This window comes from Brachypodium distachyon, chromosome 1 (genome assembly GCF_000005505.3).
Source record: "Brachypodium distachyon strain Bd21 chromosome 1, Brachypodium_distachyon_v3.0, whole genome shotgun sequence".
Taxonomy (NCBI): Eukaryota; Viridiplantae; Streptophyta; class Magnoliopsida; order Poales; family Poaceae; genus Brachypodium; species Brachypodium distachyon.
Genome location: NC_016131.3, coordinates 4,310,098 through 4,325,089, shown reverse-complemented (window position 1 = coordinate 4,325,089; position 14,992 = coordinate 4,310,098). Strand labels below are relative to the sequence as shown.

The following is a 14,992-nucleotide window of genomic DNA, read 5'->3' as shown; positions in this document are numbered from 1 at the left end:
GGAGCCCTGCGCTATTGTCCGATTACCGTGTGCTGGCCTATGACATGGACAGCCAGACCCTTGCAACGTTCGACCGGCCGAGGGGAGGCGACATCCGCCTCATGAAGGCGGACGGCGGCACGAGCCTTGGCCTCGCTGCTGCGAAGGGCCTCAACCTGCACTTTTGGGTGCGTGATGCCGCCGCCGCTGTGTGGTTGCCGCGTAGCATGACTGATCTGAGCGGGCTCATCACCGGTCTATCCAGCGCGCCGTTACCACATACAGATTCTCGTTTCGTTGTGGTGCCGCCGGTGAAGATCATTGGGGTTGCTGAGGAAGGTGATGCACTGTTCCTATGGACCATGGTCGGTATTTTCATGATTTGCCCCAACTCCATGGTGTTCAGGAAGGTGCATGAGGTTGCTGAGAACATGGAGGTTGTGTACCCTTATGCCGCCTTCTATCTTCCGAGTGGTAACAACGTGCACCTGGCTTAATATGTTGAAATTTTCTGTTTTGGGGAGGCTGTAGAGAGAAAAGTTGATTTTGCTGAGATCTTTACTTCTAAAATTGGACAAATTCCTTTTAAATACTTAGCTATACCTTTGCGTTATAAAACTCTTACAAATACCGAATGGAAACCAAATGAAGAGAAGGTAGGGAATAAGTTAAGTAGTTGGAAAGGCAAATTTCTTTCTCGGGGGAGACTTGTACTTATCACTCTTGTTTGAGTAATGTCCCTTCGTATATGATGTCTATGTTTAGAATTCCTAAGGGTGTGCTGGAGAAAACATTTTTTTTTTCAAGCTAGGCTTATGTGGCAAGAAGATGAAAATGTTAAAAAATACCATCTGTTTGGTTGGCCCATTATCTGCAAACCTAAGGACCAAGGGGACTAGGGGTGGTTGATTTGAATATCAAGAATGCTTGTTTGCTTAATTTGTAAATGGCTTTGTAAATTGGAGAAGGAGGATGGGATCTGGCAAAGTATGATTAAAAATAAGTATTTTAGGAACCAGCCTATTCATCAGTGTAATCCGAAAGCATCGATCACATTTCTCGCATGGGTTATTAAAAGTAAAAGATCGACTTGTTTTTATCACTTCTGTAGGAAATTAGTGGGCAATGGTATGAGAACTTGTTTTGGGGAAGATGGATGGTTGGGTGACAGTGCTTTTCAATTTAGATATAGTAGATTGTATAATCTATTCTATTATATACTAAAAGCAATATGAGGGATACCGAGAGGAGGCTCCACGTTGATCCACATCACCTGAATTATTTTTATCGTTGGATCTAGGATTTATGGAAACATGACCGTTAGATCTTTTTCAAGTCACGTAAGCAGAATCCAAATCCAAATCAGGTCAGGTACGTACTCTCGGATTACACTGATGAATCAGGTCATGACCGTTAGTCGTACTCCGTTAGACGACTTTAAGGAGCAAGAGGATGAAAAAACTAAAACGCACAAAATAAATACAGTCTTATAAACAACAAAAGGATAATTCTTTGAAGCATAATATAACATGCATAACGTAAGCAAAAAAAGAAAAGAAAAGAAGATATTTGCTGCTTATGAGTGAATGACTGAGGAGCGAACCAAACACAACATTATATCGCTACAAAGTATCTAGAAAACACACGACTAGCTCAAATAATCTACACTTTAATCTGAGTATCAACATAATAATCAAGTGAAGCTTGCATTATGATTTATTATCTCGAAAATCATACCTATCAATATAACTTTGCATACAAACGACTAACAGTGCAAACAACCGATCCACCACACTTCGGCATGTGAACTTGAATTTTGTTTACAAATGTGAAGTATATCACGTGTGATCAACCATCGTAGGTACAGACCAACAGTTGGTAGTTGGTATGAATTAAATTACAAATATTAAGCTTAGGTACTTACAAACAATCAACAAGTCTGATGCAAAAGTTGATTGACCAACCGACTCGGGATCTAATCTTTAGTAATGGATTAAAACACCCATATAAATAAAAGTTTGTGCTATGTTTAAAACATGATCTGGCCTGATATACTTCCATACTTCTAAGTATTATGGTATTGGTAAATTCTATTTTTCTAGATACCCTAGGGTTGATTAGTTCTGACTTTCTTACGATCTATCGTTAGTATAACAAAACATATCTACATATGCTAAAAAAGGAAAATGATTAGATGTTTCCCACCATGCTAGTTTAACACAAAGGAAGTATATTTCTGCAGCTGTTGTTTTTAAAGAAGGATGGGGCTGTTTTAAATTCAGTAGACATTTGAGTGGTGATTTGTTGAAACTTTTTCAAGATCTAATTACTAGATGTGAACAAGTTAATCTAACTAATGAGAGAGATTCTTGTGGATGATTACTAAATTAGAGAGGTTTTTTTTTTCTGTCAAGTCTATGTATGCTGCACTTATTACTAAACATGCAAGTTTGTTTCCCTTTTAAGCATTTTTGGAAGATTAAGTTACCTTTTAAATTTAAGGTTTTTAATTTGTTAATGATTAGGAAGAGTGTGCTTACCGGAGATAATCTTCCTAAAACTGTGTTTTCCGCCCCTAGATGAATCTGTAGACCACCTTCTTTTTTTTAGATGTTCAGTTGCTAGATTCATGTGGGGTCTGGTGTGTTGTACTCCGTACCTTCTGTATTAGCTAGCGATGTGCCAATGAATCAAATATGTGTGTGGGTTCAAGATTTACCTTATCATATGAGAAAGCCAATTGCAATAGGAGTTTTTGCTTTATGTTGGTTAATTTGGAAAACAAGAAATGAAGCTTATTTTCAATGTAAGTTACCTTTGGATCGTGCTAACTTAGTCTTTCTTATGTGTTACTCGTATTTGATTAAGTTCTGGACGGGCCTGGAGAAGAATAGCTTGAAGGGGAAGTTGCTTGCGGGAGCTCATTTGTTGTTGTTGGTCGCTTTAGAAGTGTTGCATCCAGGACAAGGCTGGGGGTTGACCATCCGCGGGATTGAACTCTTCTTTATTTCTGTTGAATTATGACTAGTTAAGGCTGGAGTCTGTTTCCTTTTATTTTGTGTTGTTCTGTAATATGGAGGCAAGACTTTGAAACCTTGTAGCTCGATTTCCTTATTAAAATGGGGGGGCGTGCTCCTTCGTCTAAAAAACAACAACGTGCACCTGGATTGTTGAGCCCATTTTCTTGATCCAAGTGCACAAACCAAGCACTTAGGACATCTTCAATGGGGCACGGATACATAGGTTTCATGTCATCACTTTTTTCTCCATCCTAATATCATCTCTCCTTTATTATATAGAGATATTTTATTTTATATTTTTTCCTTTTCTAGCAGGCCCACTGTCATCCTCTTTTCTAGTCTTGGTACCCGTGTAGTAGTGGTATCTTGCGGAAAAAACCATGTCTTCAACTTTTTTGGTTACACCTCAACAAAAAAGTAGGAAAGAGAATTTAAGTACCTGCTAAGTACCCTTGTTAGAGATGCCCTTATGGCTTGATGCTGCATTTCGTAGACTGTCAAAAATCGTGTTGTAATGTCGAGTCGTCCGCCTAGTTTAACTTATGCTGCTGTTATATGGTTGTAATGATGTAATTAGTCTGAACAAGTATGAACCTGAAAGTCTTCTGTAGATCCGTTTCTTTAAATGAAACCAGGAGCTCGCTACTTAATTCGTATAAGCTTGATCTTGATCATACTTTGAAATGTTTGTCCCGCAAATTTATATGCCTTATATATTTTTGAGTGTGGCTATATTTAAATTGTCTAATTTTTAAGCAAAAGACTAGATCTCATCTTACCTTTTTTTCATGATCATTTTCAAATCTTAAAGTACAAATCATATACAACGGTTAAGTAATCAACTTATCTCTCACTAAAAGCCATGCAACTTAGATATAAGATATAGCAAAACCGTATATTTTCGTCCATCGGTTGCATTCGATCCTATATTAGGTTCATCGTACGAGGAACTTTTAGGCGAGACGTGTGGTTTAGCGGTTCCAGGTAACAAAATGTGGTGAGTTGTAGTACCCCCGTATTACCACTGGAATTAATTAATGCTTGCGGTGTTTTACAACCTGGGCCCGCTATCTGCGAGGAACTTGCGGGGGAATTTTTGGATCACATTCGTCGGACCCATGCATCTCTTGCACCTCCTTGCTCTATGGAAATCTTTACCGTGGCGTGTTGGCACCTCTGAATTGTGCATCTTTTCCCTGAACAAAAGATGCATTTTTTTTGGAGAGATGTCACATTTTTTGTATGTATGAGAGTTCCAGTTAATGGGCCTGGGAATCAGGAACAGGCTAGCTAGCCTGAACCCATGATTGATTTGAGTAGACTGTTCTCAATCTGAGCCCACCAAGACACCGTCATCTCTTCGGAGGCGACAGACAGGCAGTGACCAACGGTGAAATCTTGACGCGACATTTTCGCCAAAGATTCACCTTGGCGATGCCTGCGTAGTCCCCAAGTAGGAGCAGCAGCTCTCTGCCTCATCCGTTATCATGGGCTTCTTTACATCTTCCGGGGCCCCAAGCTGCGATCCGCTAAACATTTTTACGTGGGACTTTTTTGTTGTTGTCACTTCCGCGAGATGGGAAGAGAGACCTGCAGGCCGGGTTGAGGATAGACAAAAGCAGGATTGGATCGGATTCCAAATCAAAGTTCGGCGATCGGTGGTTGGATAGGACCAAATCTAAGGGGGAAATCCGGGTGGCGCCCATTCGAACAGAGAATAAAACAAACAACAATCTGGACCACTGTGTGCGTTGCTCTCGTCGCAGCAAAGCCCTGCCCAACTTGGGAGATGAAATATTCATCAGGACATTATTAACATATATATTCCCAATCACGAAAGGAAAGCTCCGTCAGGTCGGCAAGACCCGAAGAACTTAAATCTACCCGAGAGCCACTCCTAAGCAACGTGCTCAACCAGAAAAAAGAAGCTAGATTACGACGTTGATTGTTCAGACTTAGCTCTAATGTTTGAGACATTATTATTGATAGTCTGTGTACGTTCAGCTGGGGGAAAAAGCATATGGGAAATCTTGTTGTGGTTGGGAGAAAACGACAGACGATGCGGCACTTCCTTCTCCCGGCTTTATGTGTGGAGGGGTACGGATCTGACATCTGAGCCGATGGACGCACGACAAAACGCAGCGGCTCACACGTTACGGAGTGAGTTACTACCACACGACATGCTCGCAAAGAGCCAGTCTCATTGATTACAGGCAGAACAATCCACCTTGATTATGGGCTGCCTATTTAATAACACGACAAAGATTGAAATATACTCCTGGCCAATATAGAACATACTAGTCTAGCCTGTGTGTTATCCTTCTTGATGCAGAGCAATAGCTCTGGAGAGGAGTGTGCTCGATTGTATTTTATCTTGACATGAGTTGCTAGCTGAGAATATGCTCTTTTTGAGTCTGAAATCTGAATAGTTATACATAACCACATGAGTCCAACGGCTAACCATTGCCCTTAACCGTCTCTTTCCATACTGCCATACAGTCTGTATTTCCCAATCTAACTGGCAGGCAGTATCTATGCTAGCTGCTAGAGGGAAAAAGAAATGACGTGACTGTCCAAAAGAAATATAATTAATGAGCGAAACGCACAAAAAAGGTCTAGTATTTTTCTGTGGTCGTTTTGTGACACAGTATCATTGTACGATCGACAGTGACTAATAACGAATACAACAAGAACGGTGGTCCTTTCTTAAGTTTTCCGTGGGCGTGTGTACAGATAAATTCCTCACAACTATACTACTCCTAGATTAGGCCCCAAAATATCCAGCCGGCATAACAAAAATCACACCGGTTAGGTAAGAAGGAACCGATCGATCTGTTCGGCAGCTGAGCTGAGCAGGTCAAGTGACGAGTACAGCCAAATTAACCAGCTCAGTTCCTTGTTGGAACTGAAGTTTTGCCCAGAAATAGGTCGCCACTGACGTAGCGGCAGCAGCCGCATGATGCTTATTACTCACTCTCGCGAGCAACAGGCCAGAAACGAGACATCAACTCGAGCCAACTTTTTACTATTCCTTGCGTTCCCGTGGAAATAATGAAAAGAGCTAGAGGCTTCAACTTGCAAACAGACCACTGCTAGACGACAAACCCGAATTTCGCCGTTGCTGTTCGTTTTTGCGTCCTCCAGCAAGCATGGCTTGTGCCACGGAGAAACGAATACGGAGAGACGAGAGAGATCGCGAAATGAAAGCCGTGTCAGGTCACACGATCTTTAATTTGGAGCATGTTTATGGGGAAACAGTTCTCCAGTGATCGACTACTGCTATCCAGTACGGAAGAGCAAGGTTTACTAAGTATAAAAACAGGATTGATTAACCGTGAAGATCCTGCAAGAGCAGCAGAGTACTCCGGCCATCATGTTTGCTCTTCCACACAAGTTGGATCGATATCCTGATCTAGTCCAGTCCACGTACGCACGTACTCCTGCGCGTTGCAGTTGGAAAAGCATGTGGGAAAATCTAGCTGTGGTTGGGAAGAAAACGACAGACCTTTGTTGCCTGCCGGCTTATGTGGGGAGGGAGGAGCGAGGTACGGAGGGCGGAACTGACGTCTGAGCCGATCGACATGCGACAGAACTCAGTGGCTCGCACAGTCACGCGTTAGTTGTTATTAGTATTACGCACAACATGCTCGGCGTACAATATATGTATAGCGACAGTCCTATTCGCTATGGGCAGAACAAATAAATCGATCCTAATTACTCCGGCCAGCATTGTTTTTGTTTCAACATAACATACATTTAATTAGATCACTGAAGCACCATAGACATTTTTTTAATCTAAAATGCCAACATTTAGAACTCCAAACTCAGAACCGGATCAAATTTTAAAAGATTTGACTTGAGACAAAACTAATATTTTTTATATTTAGGACCGGAGGGAGGGAGTATCTTCTGACAGCATGAGGTATATGTGCATCATGTAACTTAGTTGTAGGGATGTGTTTAGGGCTAGGAGTAACGAATATCCACATGAGTACACCATTGTCGACCAAAAACTCTCTCTGGAGACAACAGAGAATGTGTGTACTTCTAAGCGTGTTTAAACTTGTAGGAAGCAGCTGTCAATTTTACCCTTTAATCACGAGGTCGACAAGAGCACAAAACGTCTGTTTTCCTGGTCGTATTTGTGACATAACATTTGTGCAATTGACAGTGACTAATATATAGGTACTCCTGAGCTGCTACGGAGTAGTACAAGAACAGTAGCTAGCTATAGTTCTCTCTTCCATTATTTTTCTCGCTTGGGTGCGTACATATGCTAACCTGCCTGAACTGATAAAAAGCTGTTAGGCGTACTGTACCTCGCACATACTGATGATTACGTGTAATCACTACAGAGTTTAAGAGCCACGCACATGCATGCATGAACCATGATAGGCCGGTCTGATATAAATATCTGTAGGTTCGCGGCTAATCATGGTAACAGAGCCAAAGCTTGAGTTCCTTGCCGCAACTAAAGTTTCACCCCAAAACAGGTCGCGGCTAAGGTTACCTGTCTGAGTACGGACGGCCGTCGACCACAAGCAACACACAAGATGCCATAAATAAATAAATCGATGGACGCGTCAACTCGAGCCAGCCTGAGCCAGCTGCTTTATATTCATTCCCTTGCATTCTTTCCCGAGTAAACAGGGCGAAGCCGGCCGGCCGGGGATCGAGCTAGTCGACCTGCAACTTGCAAGAAAGCGCACAGCAGTCCCATCTGCCTGCGCGTACGGCCGGATCCATCGCTCTCGTGACCACGCCACTTCATCTGGCACCGCTAGGCGACAAACCCAATTCGCGGTTGCATTTTTTTTTCCTCCTCTTCCTTCCGTTCTCTCTAGCCAATGTTTTTTTGTCCCCCTAAAAAATGTTTTTTTTCAAAAAAATTTCAGAGGAGCTAGCGAATGGCTTTGCGACGGTGGTACGGTCCCAGCGGAGACTGCGCACTGCATGCATGCGAGAGCTACTGAGCTAGCGGGGCCGGCTAGCTCGAGAGGAGGCTGCCTGCCGTGGGGCGTACGTGCCGGCCGGGACCAAGCGAGCGAAGATCGAAGGCCCATCAATCCGGCCGGCCTAGCCTAACCCCATCATCGAACGCCGGGGCCGCGTAATCAAGTACTCCTGCTCCTCAGATCTGCGTCGCAACAACGTACTAGTAACTCGGCAGAGATATAGGTAAACCGCAGCGCAGCAGCGGCAGTCTGACGTCCGTGTGCCGCACTGCCGCTAGCAGGAGAGATCAGCGGCAGCGGCGCTCACGTGGACGTGCCCGCATTGGCATGTTGTCCCGGCCCGGCCCTACGTACTCCGCGCAAGTTGTCGCCGTCTGGTGTGGATGCCGAATTGCATATGCCAATTATGCGCCTATGCGCAGGAACGCATGGCTGATCCGGCAGCGGTGGCACAAGCAGCAGCTAGTTATGAGCTATCCATCCGCAGCTTTACTCTGTTTAGCTGCCTGCCTGGGCTGGCTGGCTTGAGTTTGAGTGTGTACAGCAACGGTTATCTGCTTGGAGAGAATAATCCAGTGCATGCATGTGTGTCGACATACATACGTCGGTCGTAGTACATTTCTCTTTTCCGGATGGCCATTGGCTAGCTACCCCGAAAGTTGAAAGCGTCCATAGATCACATATCCTCTTAACCCCCCGAGTCCGACCATCTTCAGGCCCGAGGTGTCCCGGACCTACGTCCTTCTTTCTTTGTGTATTTCAGGCAATATGGTTTTTTATCCCAAGTCAACATCTAGAAAAGTGCATTCGATCCACCCAAAATGATCTTAATTAAGACTTGATTAATTAAACATCTGGAGCCTCTCAAACTTTATTTTTCTTATCGCGAGACGTGTAGATTATTCGGCGGCGTCACACCAATGGCGTTATCCTTACACTAATTAAGCGGCACCTGTGTCGTCACCGCCGTTGGACGACACGAACCACCGAACCGGTCGAACGTCCAACGTGGCACATGGGGCTCGGCGCCACCCAGGATGGCATCATTCTGGGACTTTTTATGTTCTCGTTTGCCTCGCACAATGACATCGAGGTCCCTTAATTAGAGGCTTTGATAATCGTCTCGGAACATCTTAGAGGAGGAGGGCAAGATGGGAGCCAGAGGGTCATGTGGCACACACCTCTGTCGTCACCGCCGTTGAACGACACGACCACCGGACTAGTACAACGTCCAACGTGGCACATGGGGCTCGGCGCCCACCCAGATGGCATCATTCCGTTCTTGCTTGCCTCACATAAGTGGTGACGACTACAATGGCGTCGAGGTCCCTTAGAGGCTCCAATATTCTTGGAACATCTTAATTAGGGGAGGAGGAGGGCAAGATGGGGTGAGGGTCACGTGGCACTACAAACGACGAATAAGAGGCATGGATGAAAAAAACACTAGAGGAGGAAGACGATAGGTGTGGAAGGCGTTTTTCTTTCGTCTGCATTTTCATTATACCGTGTGCATGTCCACAGAGAGAGGGAACCAAAAAGGGGGGCGACTAGCCATCGTAGTACAATTGTACTCCAGCTCCATCGCGCTGTCTCGGTATAACTACGGCAAGATCGCCCTCGTCCTCCCCCGTTTAGATGGACGACGATGGCATCTATCTACCGGGGCCATACTGTCATTCCGAGTGGGCCAGCTAAAGAAAGGCTGAGCACCCCGACTGATGCGTGACGGGATTAGATAGGAGCCGACGAGCTAGCTAGACCGGCCGTGAAAACAGAGCCAGAAAGGCAGCAGTCGGGGCTCCCCTCCACTGTCGCTCGTACGGCCCGCCCGCCCGCTCGACGCACCCAAAGGTTGCTACACGAAGAAATTAACAAAAAAATCTGGCTAAAATCTCGTGGGTCCTGATGGTCCTCCGCTGCCGGCCGGGTTGGCCGATAGCGCACAGTGCGCATGCACATCAGTGAAAGGGCAGCAGGAAACGAATCTCGCCGCGCGCGACCGATGCCATTGGGCGGCATCGGCTTGTCCCGCGGGTGCGTGACTCGCTCCGCAGCTGCATCGGTCGGCCCAGTTCGACTTCGACCACTGACGAATTAATCCGTTAGAAAAACGGTGGTCGATCGATCTTTCTTCCACGGTCGAAACCATGGTACGTAGTTTAGATGACGATGCGGGTCACCGCGTACGTAGGGCCGCGAGCCCGTAAGACGCGAAAAAAACAAAACAACAAGCACCAAATCCAAGGTAGATTGATAGGCGGATGCGGCCGCGTCCAGCCGAGCGCGGCGGGCCTGCACCTGTCACACAACTGATGACGATGCAGCTAGTACAGCCAAGGGCGGACATCACGTGCTTCGGTGGCCACCGGTCCAAGCTGCGGCAAACTCAGCTCGGCGCTGCACCGTAACCGCGTACGAACCCCAAACTGAACCGAGAACCGAAGCTCACATGAATCAAGGAAGAAAAACGAAGAACGAAGGAACAGCGCGGGGGGGATCAAGACGAGGAGTTCGATTACAAGGAGCACCACACTCCCTCTCCACTAGCATTGGAGTAAACATACAAGAGAGAATATCAGAGTCGAAGGCGGCGAGAAATTAACAATGAATTAACATTTCCCTAAATCGAGGCGTACGTACGGCGATAGTAGGCGGTAAGCACGGCACGGCACACAGGGGGTGGCGCGCAGGATGAACAGGAGGAGCAGAGCAGAGGTAGTACGCGGCGATGGCGCCGATGGGATTAACCTTTGCCCTTGTCTTGCTTGGATTGGAGGCAGCAGTACTGGCAGAAGAGCAGGCAGCTAACTAAAGGCTAGAGGCGCAAGTTGAGGTCGAGCTCTTCCTCGCCGCCGCCGCCGCCGGAGGTGAGCGTGGTGGTGGTGCTGGCCGGCGACGGCGTGGTGGCGGCGGCGGAAGCCGTGGGCCCGTGGCTGCCCCGCCTCCAGTTGAGCATGTCGATCAGCTCGTCGCGCCCGGCGCCCGGATGCTCCTCGGCCCTGCTGCTGCTGCTGCTGCTGGCCGCCGCGCCCGCGCCCAGGCTCAGCTGCCGGTGCGCCGCGAAGCGGCTCGAGACCTGCAGCCCGCTGTACACCTCGCCCGCGGCCGTGGCCTGCGACAGGGACGCGCTCTCCGGCGGCGCGTAGTACTGCTGCTGCTGCTGCCGGTCCCGGCCCCGGTCGGACCCCACCATGCTGTTGTTGGAGCTGCTGCCGTGGGACGCGATGTGGAAGGACGACGGCAGGGCCGCGTAGGCGCGCCGGCTCGCGTACGCCGCGGCGTGCGCCGGGAGCGCGCCGGGACCGGCACCGGGCGCCGCCGCAGTAGCAGCAGTGCCGCCACCATAGCTCGTGCCCGAGGCCGCGGAGGCGGGCGTGGGCGTGGCATTGGCGTGGGCATGGTGGGCGTGGTGGGAGGTGGGGGGCATGTAGAAGTAGGGGTTCCAGCCGACGCTGCGCTCCTTCTTGTGCGCGTTCTGGTGGCCGCCCAGCGCCTGCGACTTGAGGAACTTCTTGTTGCAGAAGAGGCACGGGAACAGGCGCACGTCCTTGCCGTCGATGCACGCCGAGGACGCCGCCGCGCCGCCGTCCCCGGCCTCGTCGATGCCGCCAGCGGCCGCGGGCGCCAGGGTGAGCGAGAGGTCGGTCTTGGACGGCGGCATGGTAGGAGATGGAGGCGCGTCCATGCGTTTGCGGCGGCGGATATTTGTAGCGAACGGAGGAAGGGCGGAGGCGACTATCTTATACTAGAGTACCCGGATATCCACAGGCTATACGGAGAGACGGAGGGAGAAAGAAGCGAGCGAGCGTGCGCGCGTGCGCCAGAATGGAGTAATAGTGTGGTTCGGCTCAGGAGAAAGGAGCGGGTCTGTTTTTCTATATATGGCAATGCCAGGAGAAGACTAGGAGTACTACTGCTATCGGTAGTTTGGCCGAGGCGCTACAGTGAGTAGAGTGAGACGGAGAGAGGCGAAAGCCGGAGTACTAGCTTGTCAACAGGTCGAGTCGCGGACTCTCACCCCTACGACTAAGTTAAAAACTCAAACAGGGTGCTAGTACTACGACTATACAACTAGTCTACCAGTCTACTGCCAGCATGATTACCACGTAAAAAGATGGTTTTTGGTCTCGGTTTACACCACAGATCGAGACGAGTGGAAGGAAAAGAGGCGCGGTACTGGTGCCCGGCTAGTTGCGGTGGTGAGTGGTGACGCGAATATATGCTGTCGCGGCAGCCCCTGACAGGCGGGGTCACAGCAACACGGCCCGGGATCTACTCCTAAGCAGAGGGAGGGAATGCCGGCCATTGGGTGGCTCGGAGAGGCCGCGCCGGCGCCATTGGGTGCCCTGCCGTCTCGCTGGGCCACAGTAGCTAAGTTACAGGAGCAGCAGCAACAGCGTCGTCTGGTGGGTGTGTCTATCCTGTGTGTTTATCCTGCTACAGGAGCAGCAGCTGCCGTGGCAGACTGGCAGGAGGACACAGGAGCCGCATTGGCAATTTGCATGTGTGAAGTACGTGATTCCATTTCTGCTTTCAGTTTCGACCTAAAATTTGGGGAGATCCAGATAGACACAGCCTAGGGTCTGGCCAACGTCCACCTGGATGACTATTTTCCTCCGATACATACATACAGCATGAACTATAACATGAGAAGGGGGCGAAAACGTGCAGCACAACCAGGAGAAGTATAAGCAAGCTAGTCCGAGCAAAGCACATTAAAAATAGAGGAACTTAACTAGAATGATCCCCCAAACAGACCCACGAAACCGGTTGGTTGTTGACAAAAGTATTTTAGTCTCCACGTAGCAATACTTTTTTTTTATCTCCGGCTTTGCTGCGCAGTCCCTCCCGCACAACATGTGCTGCTTTCCACTTGTGGAGAAGAACCAAGGTCCAGTTTAATTCTTCATGCATTGATAGTACTTGCCGCTTTTCCCACTCTAAAAATAGCGACAGTCACATGTAGCAAGCAGCAACCCCATTATTAAATCGCTCCTCTGGCTCTGCTGCTGTGCTGGCTAGCTCCTCAACCGTGACACGACGAAAAAACACGCAGCGACAATGATTTTTTCTTCTTCTTCTCACCTCGAAACAGATCCGGTTGGATATGTCGAGCTGTCACGTCCACCTCACGCTTTTGTCTAAACAGGGACACATCCCGACGAGTTTCTGCCCAGAAAGGACATGTTTCGAACTCTTAAGTGAAAATAAACTGTTTTTTTCTTTTAAATCGTGGGAATTAAAGTCGACGTGGAGATCGTAACCACGGCCAATCTCACCCCTCACCTCATGTAGTACGTCTCAGTCTCACTGGCTCCAGTCAAGAGTTCATTCGAACTGCTGTTTCCACACAGATAGTCCCTCTGATTTTAAATTCTTGACTCAACTTTGTACAAATATAGATGTATCTATTTTTAAAAATTATCTACGTACATGTAATATTTCGACAACAATTTAGAATCGGAGGGAGTAACTCGCATCGCCTCCCAGGCTCCGAAAAGAAACCACGAAGCCCTTGCGAACGCTCTATGTACTACCTCTCTCCGGTTCGCAATATCTGTGTACAGGCAACGGTAGGTGCTGGCAATACCGTGAAACGGGGAGAAAAACTAAAGAATGTCTGGAGTCAGGAAGAAGGAAAGCTGCAGATGGGGTCCGCGAAAAGACGAGCGACGTGACCTACAAACCCACCAGCACGTACGGGACATCATGGGGGGGAATAGGCGAATTGCCTCATTCGTCTCCTCCAAAAGATCAATCAGACGTAAAGCCTGCCCTGCCCCCGTATGAACAAGACGATGATGATCATGATCATATCATAGCAACAATAGTAGAGAAAGCCGTAGCACCACAAGTAGCAACGCCGCATAATTGAACTGATGACTCAGCTACCGCTAGGGGCCGCCGGGCCGGGCCGGGACTCGCACAGTGGACGCCCTGAGCACTATGTAACCAAAGGCAACATGATCAAAAGCCAAGCAGCGGCCACCAAGACGTGACGCGGTACAAGCAGCTACTGGAGCTGGGGAGCAGCAGCGGGCGAACGAGGCGACGGGATCAAGATCTTTGCGAGTGAACTAGAGAGAACGGGTGATGTGGGTTTGACAGCGAGATTAGTTGTGTCTGTGTGGCCTAGTGGCTGGCAGTGGCAGGACGCAGTAGACCCCTCTCCTCCGGGTCCGGTGGTGCGCAGGGTCGGAGCAGGCAACACGGGCGCGGGCCAACGGGCGAGCAACACGTCTGCGTGTGCCGTGGTACGCACAGGAGAAGAAGAGGGTGGCATCTTCCGGCTATAGTTGAAGTTGAGCGAGAGGGACGGACGGTGGCTGACAGGCTGAGGTGGGGGGCCGGGGCTCTTATGGGCAGGAGGCCCGACCGATTCGTCCGTTCCTCCCCGGCTTCGTGGCCCACCAGTTCTCCTCCTCGAGCTAGCTCTTCCGGGTGGTCCTCGTTCACCTCTCTGGCTCTAGTTCCAGGTGGTCCGTGCGCGTGGTGTCGCAGGCCAGGCGAGGACGACGACAAGACGCGGGTGGTGCCGCTTCGGGCATGGGCTCTGGAGTTTGTGCCGGGAAGGCTTCGCTTGCTTGCCGCCATGGGGTAAAATACCAAAGCTGGGCGGCAGGCGCCGTTGCGTCTCTCAGATCCACCGGTCTCGTTGTCTCGTCCCGGGCGAGCAGCTTGCCAGCGCCCCTGCGCCATTCGCAGGCCCGCCTTGGTAACCACCGACGACGCATCCCCCTTTTTCTACCGACTACCGAGCCACGGGGATAAGATAACGTTGTCATTTTGCGGAACTGCTAAAGTTTTTTTTTTGGCACTGGTGAAAGGTTATCACAGTAGGAGGTTAAAGAAACGGTGCAAATCACTCCCCATATCTGTCTCGTGCTCTTAGGAGCTTCTTACTATTTTGTAACCACAAGGTTAATCAGGCTGTCAGGTAGATGCTCGTAAAAGCAAAACCCAACATTTTAATACACTGCCAAAGTCCGCTACCACTGTCCCTTTTTGGTTCTGTGCAGCTTTTAATGGATTAACGAA

At 48.8% G+C, this 14,992-nt stretch overlaps 2 protein-coding genes across 2 annotated transcripts; one reads left to right on the top strand and one right to left on the bottom strand.

Annotated features, from left to right (window-relative positions):
- Positions 1–9: 9 nt before the first annotated feature.
- LOC112269702 lies at positions 10–3,075 on the top strand. Its single transcript, XM_024456574.1, has 2 exons — positions 10–453; positions 2,848–3,075. The coding sequence occupies exons 1-2, from the start codon at positions 45–47 to the stop codon at positions 2,871–2,873; spliced, it is 435 nt and encodes a 144-aa protein (XP_024312342.1). The 5' UTR covers positions 10–44; the 3' UTR covers positions 2,874–3,075.
- Positions 3,076–10,426: 7,351 nt separating this feature from the next.
- LOC100827210 (zinc finger protein GIS) lies at positions 10,427–12,137 on the bottom strand. Its single transcript, XM_003559308.4, has one exon. It carries the CDS (start codon positions 11,637–11,639, stop codon positions 10,770–10,772), a length of 870 nt encoding a protein of 289 aa, XP_003559356.1. The 5' UTR covers positions 11,640–12,137; the 3' UTR covers positions 10,427–10,769.
- Positions 12,138–14,992: the final 2,855 nt, after the last annotated feature.

Excerpts from the sequence above, each read along its gene's own strand:
- LOC112269702 (XM_024456574.1), top strand. The coding sequence starts at position 45 with ATGGACAGCCAGACCCTTGCAACGTTCGACCGGCCGAGGGGAGGCGAC. Across the intron at positions 454-2,847 it reads CGCCTTCTATCTTCCGAGTG|TTCTGGACGGGCCTGGAGAA; the intron begins GTAACAACGTGC and ends TATTTGATTAAG.
- LOC100827210 (XM_003559308.4), bottom strand. The coding sequence starts at position 11,639 with ATGGACGCGCCTCCATCTCCTACCATGCCGCCGTCCAAGACCGACCTC.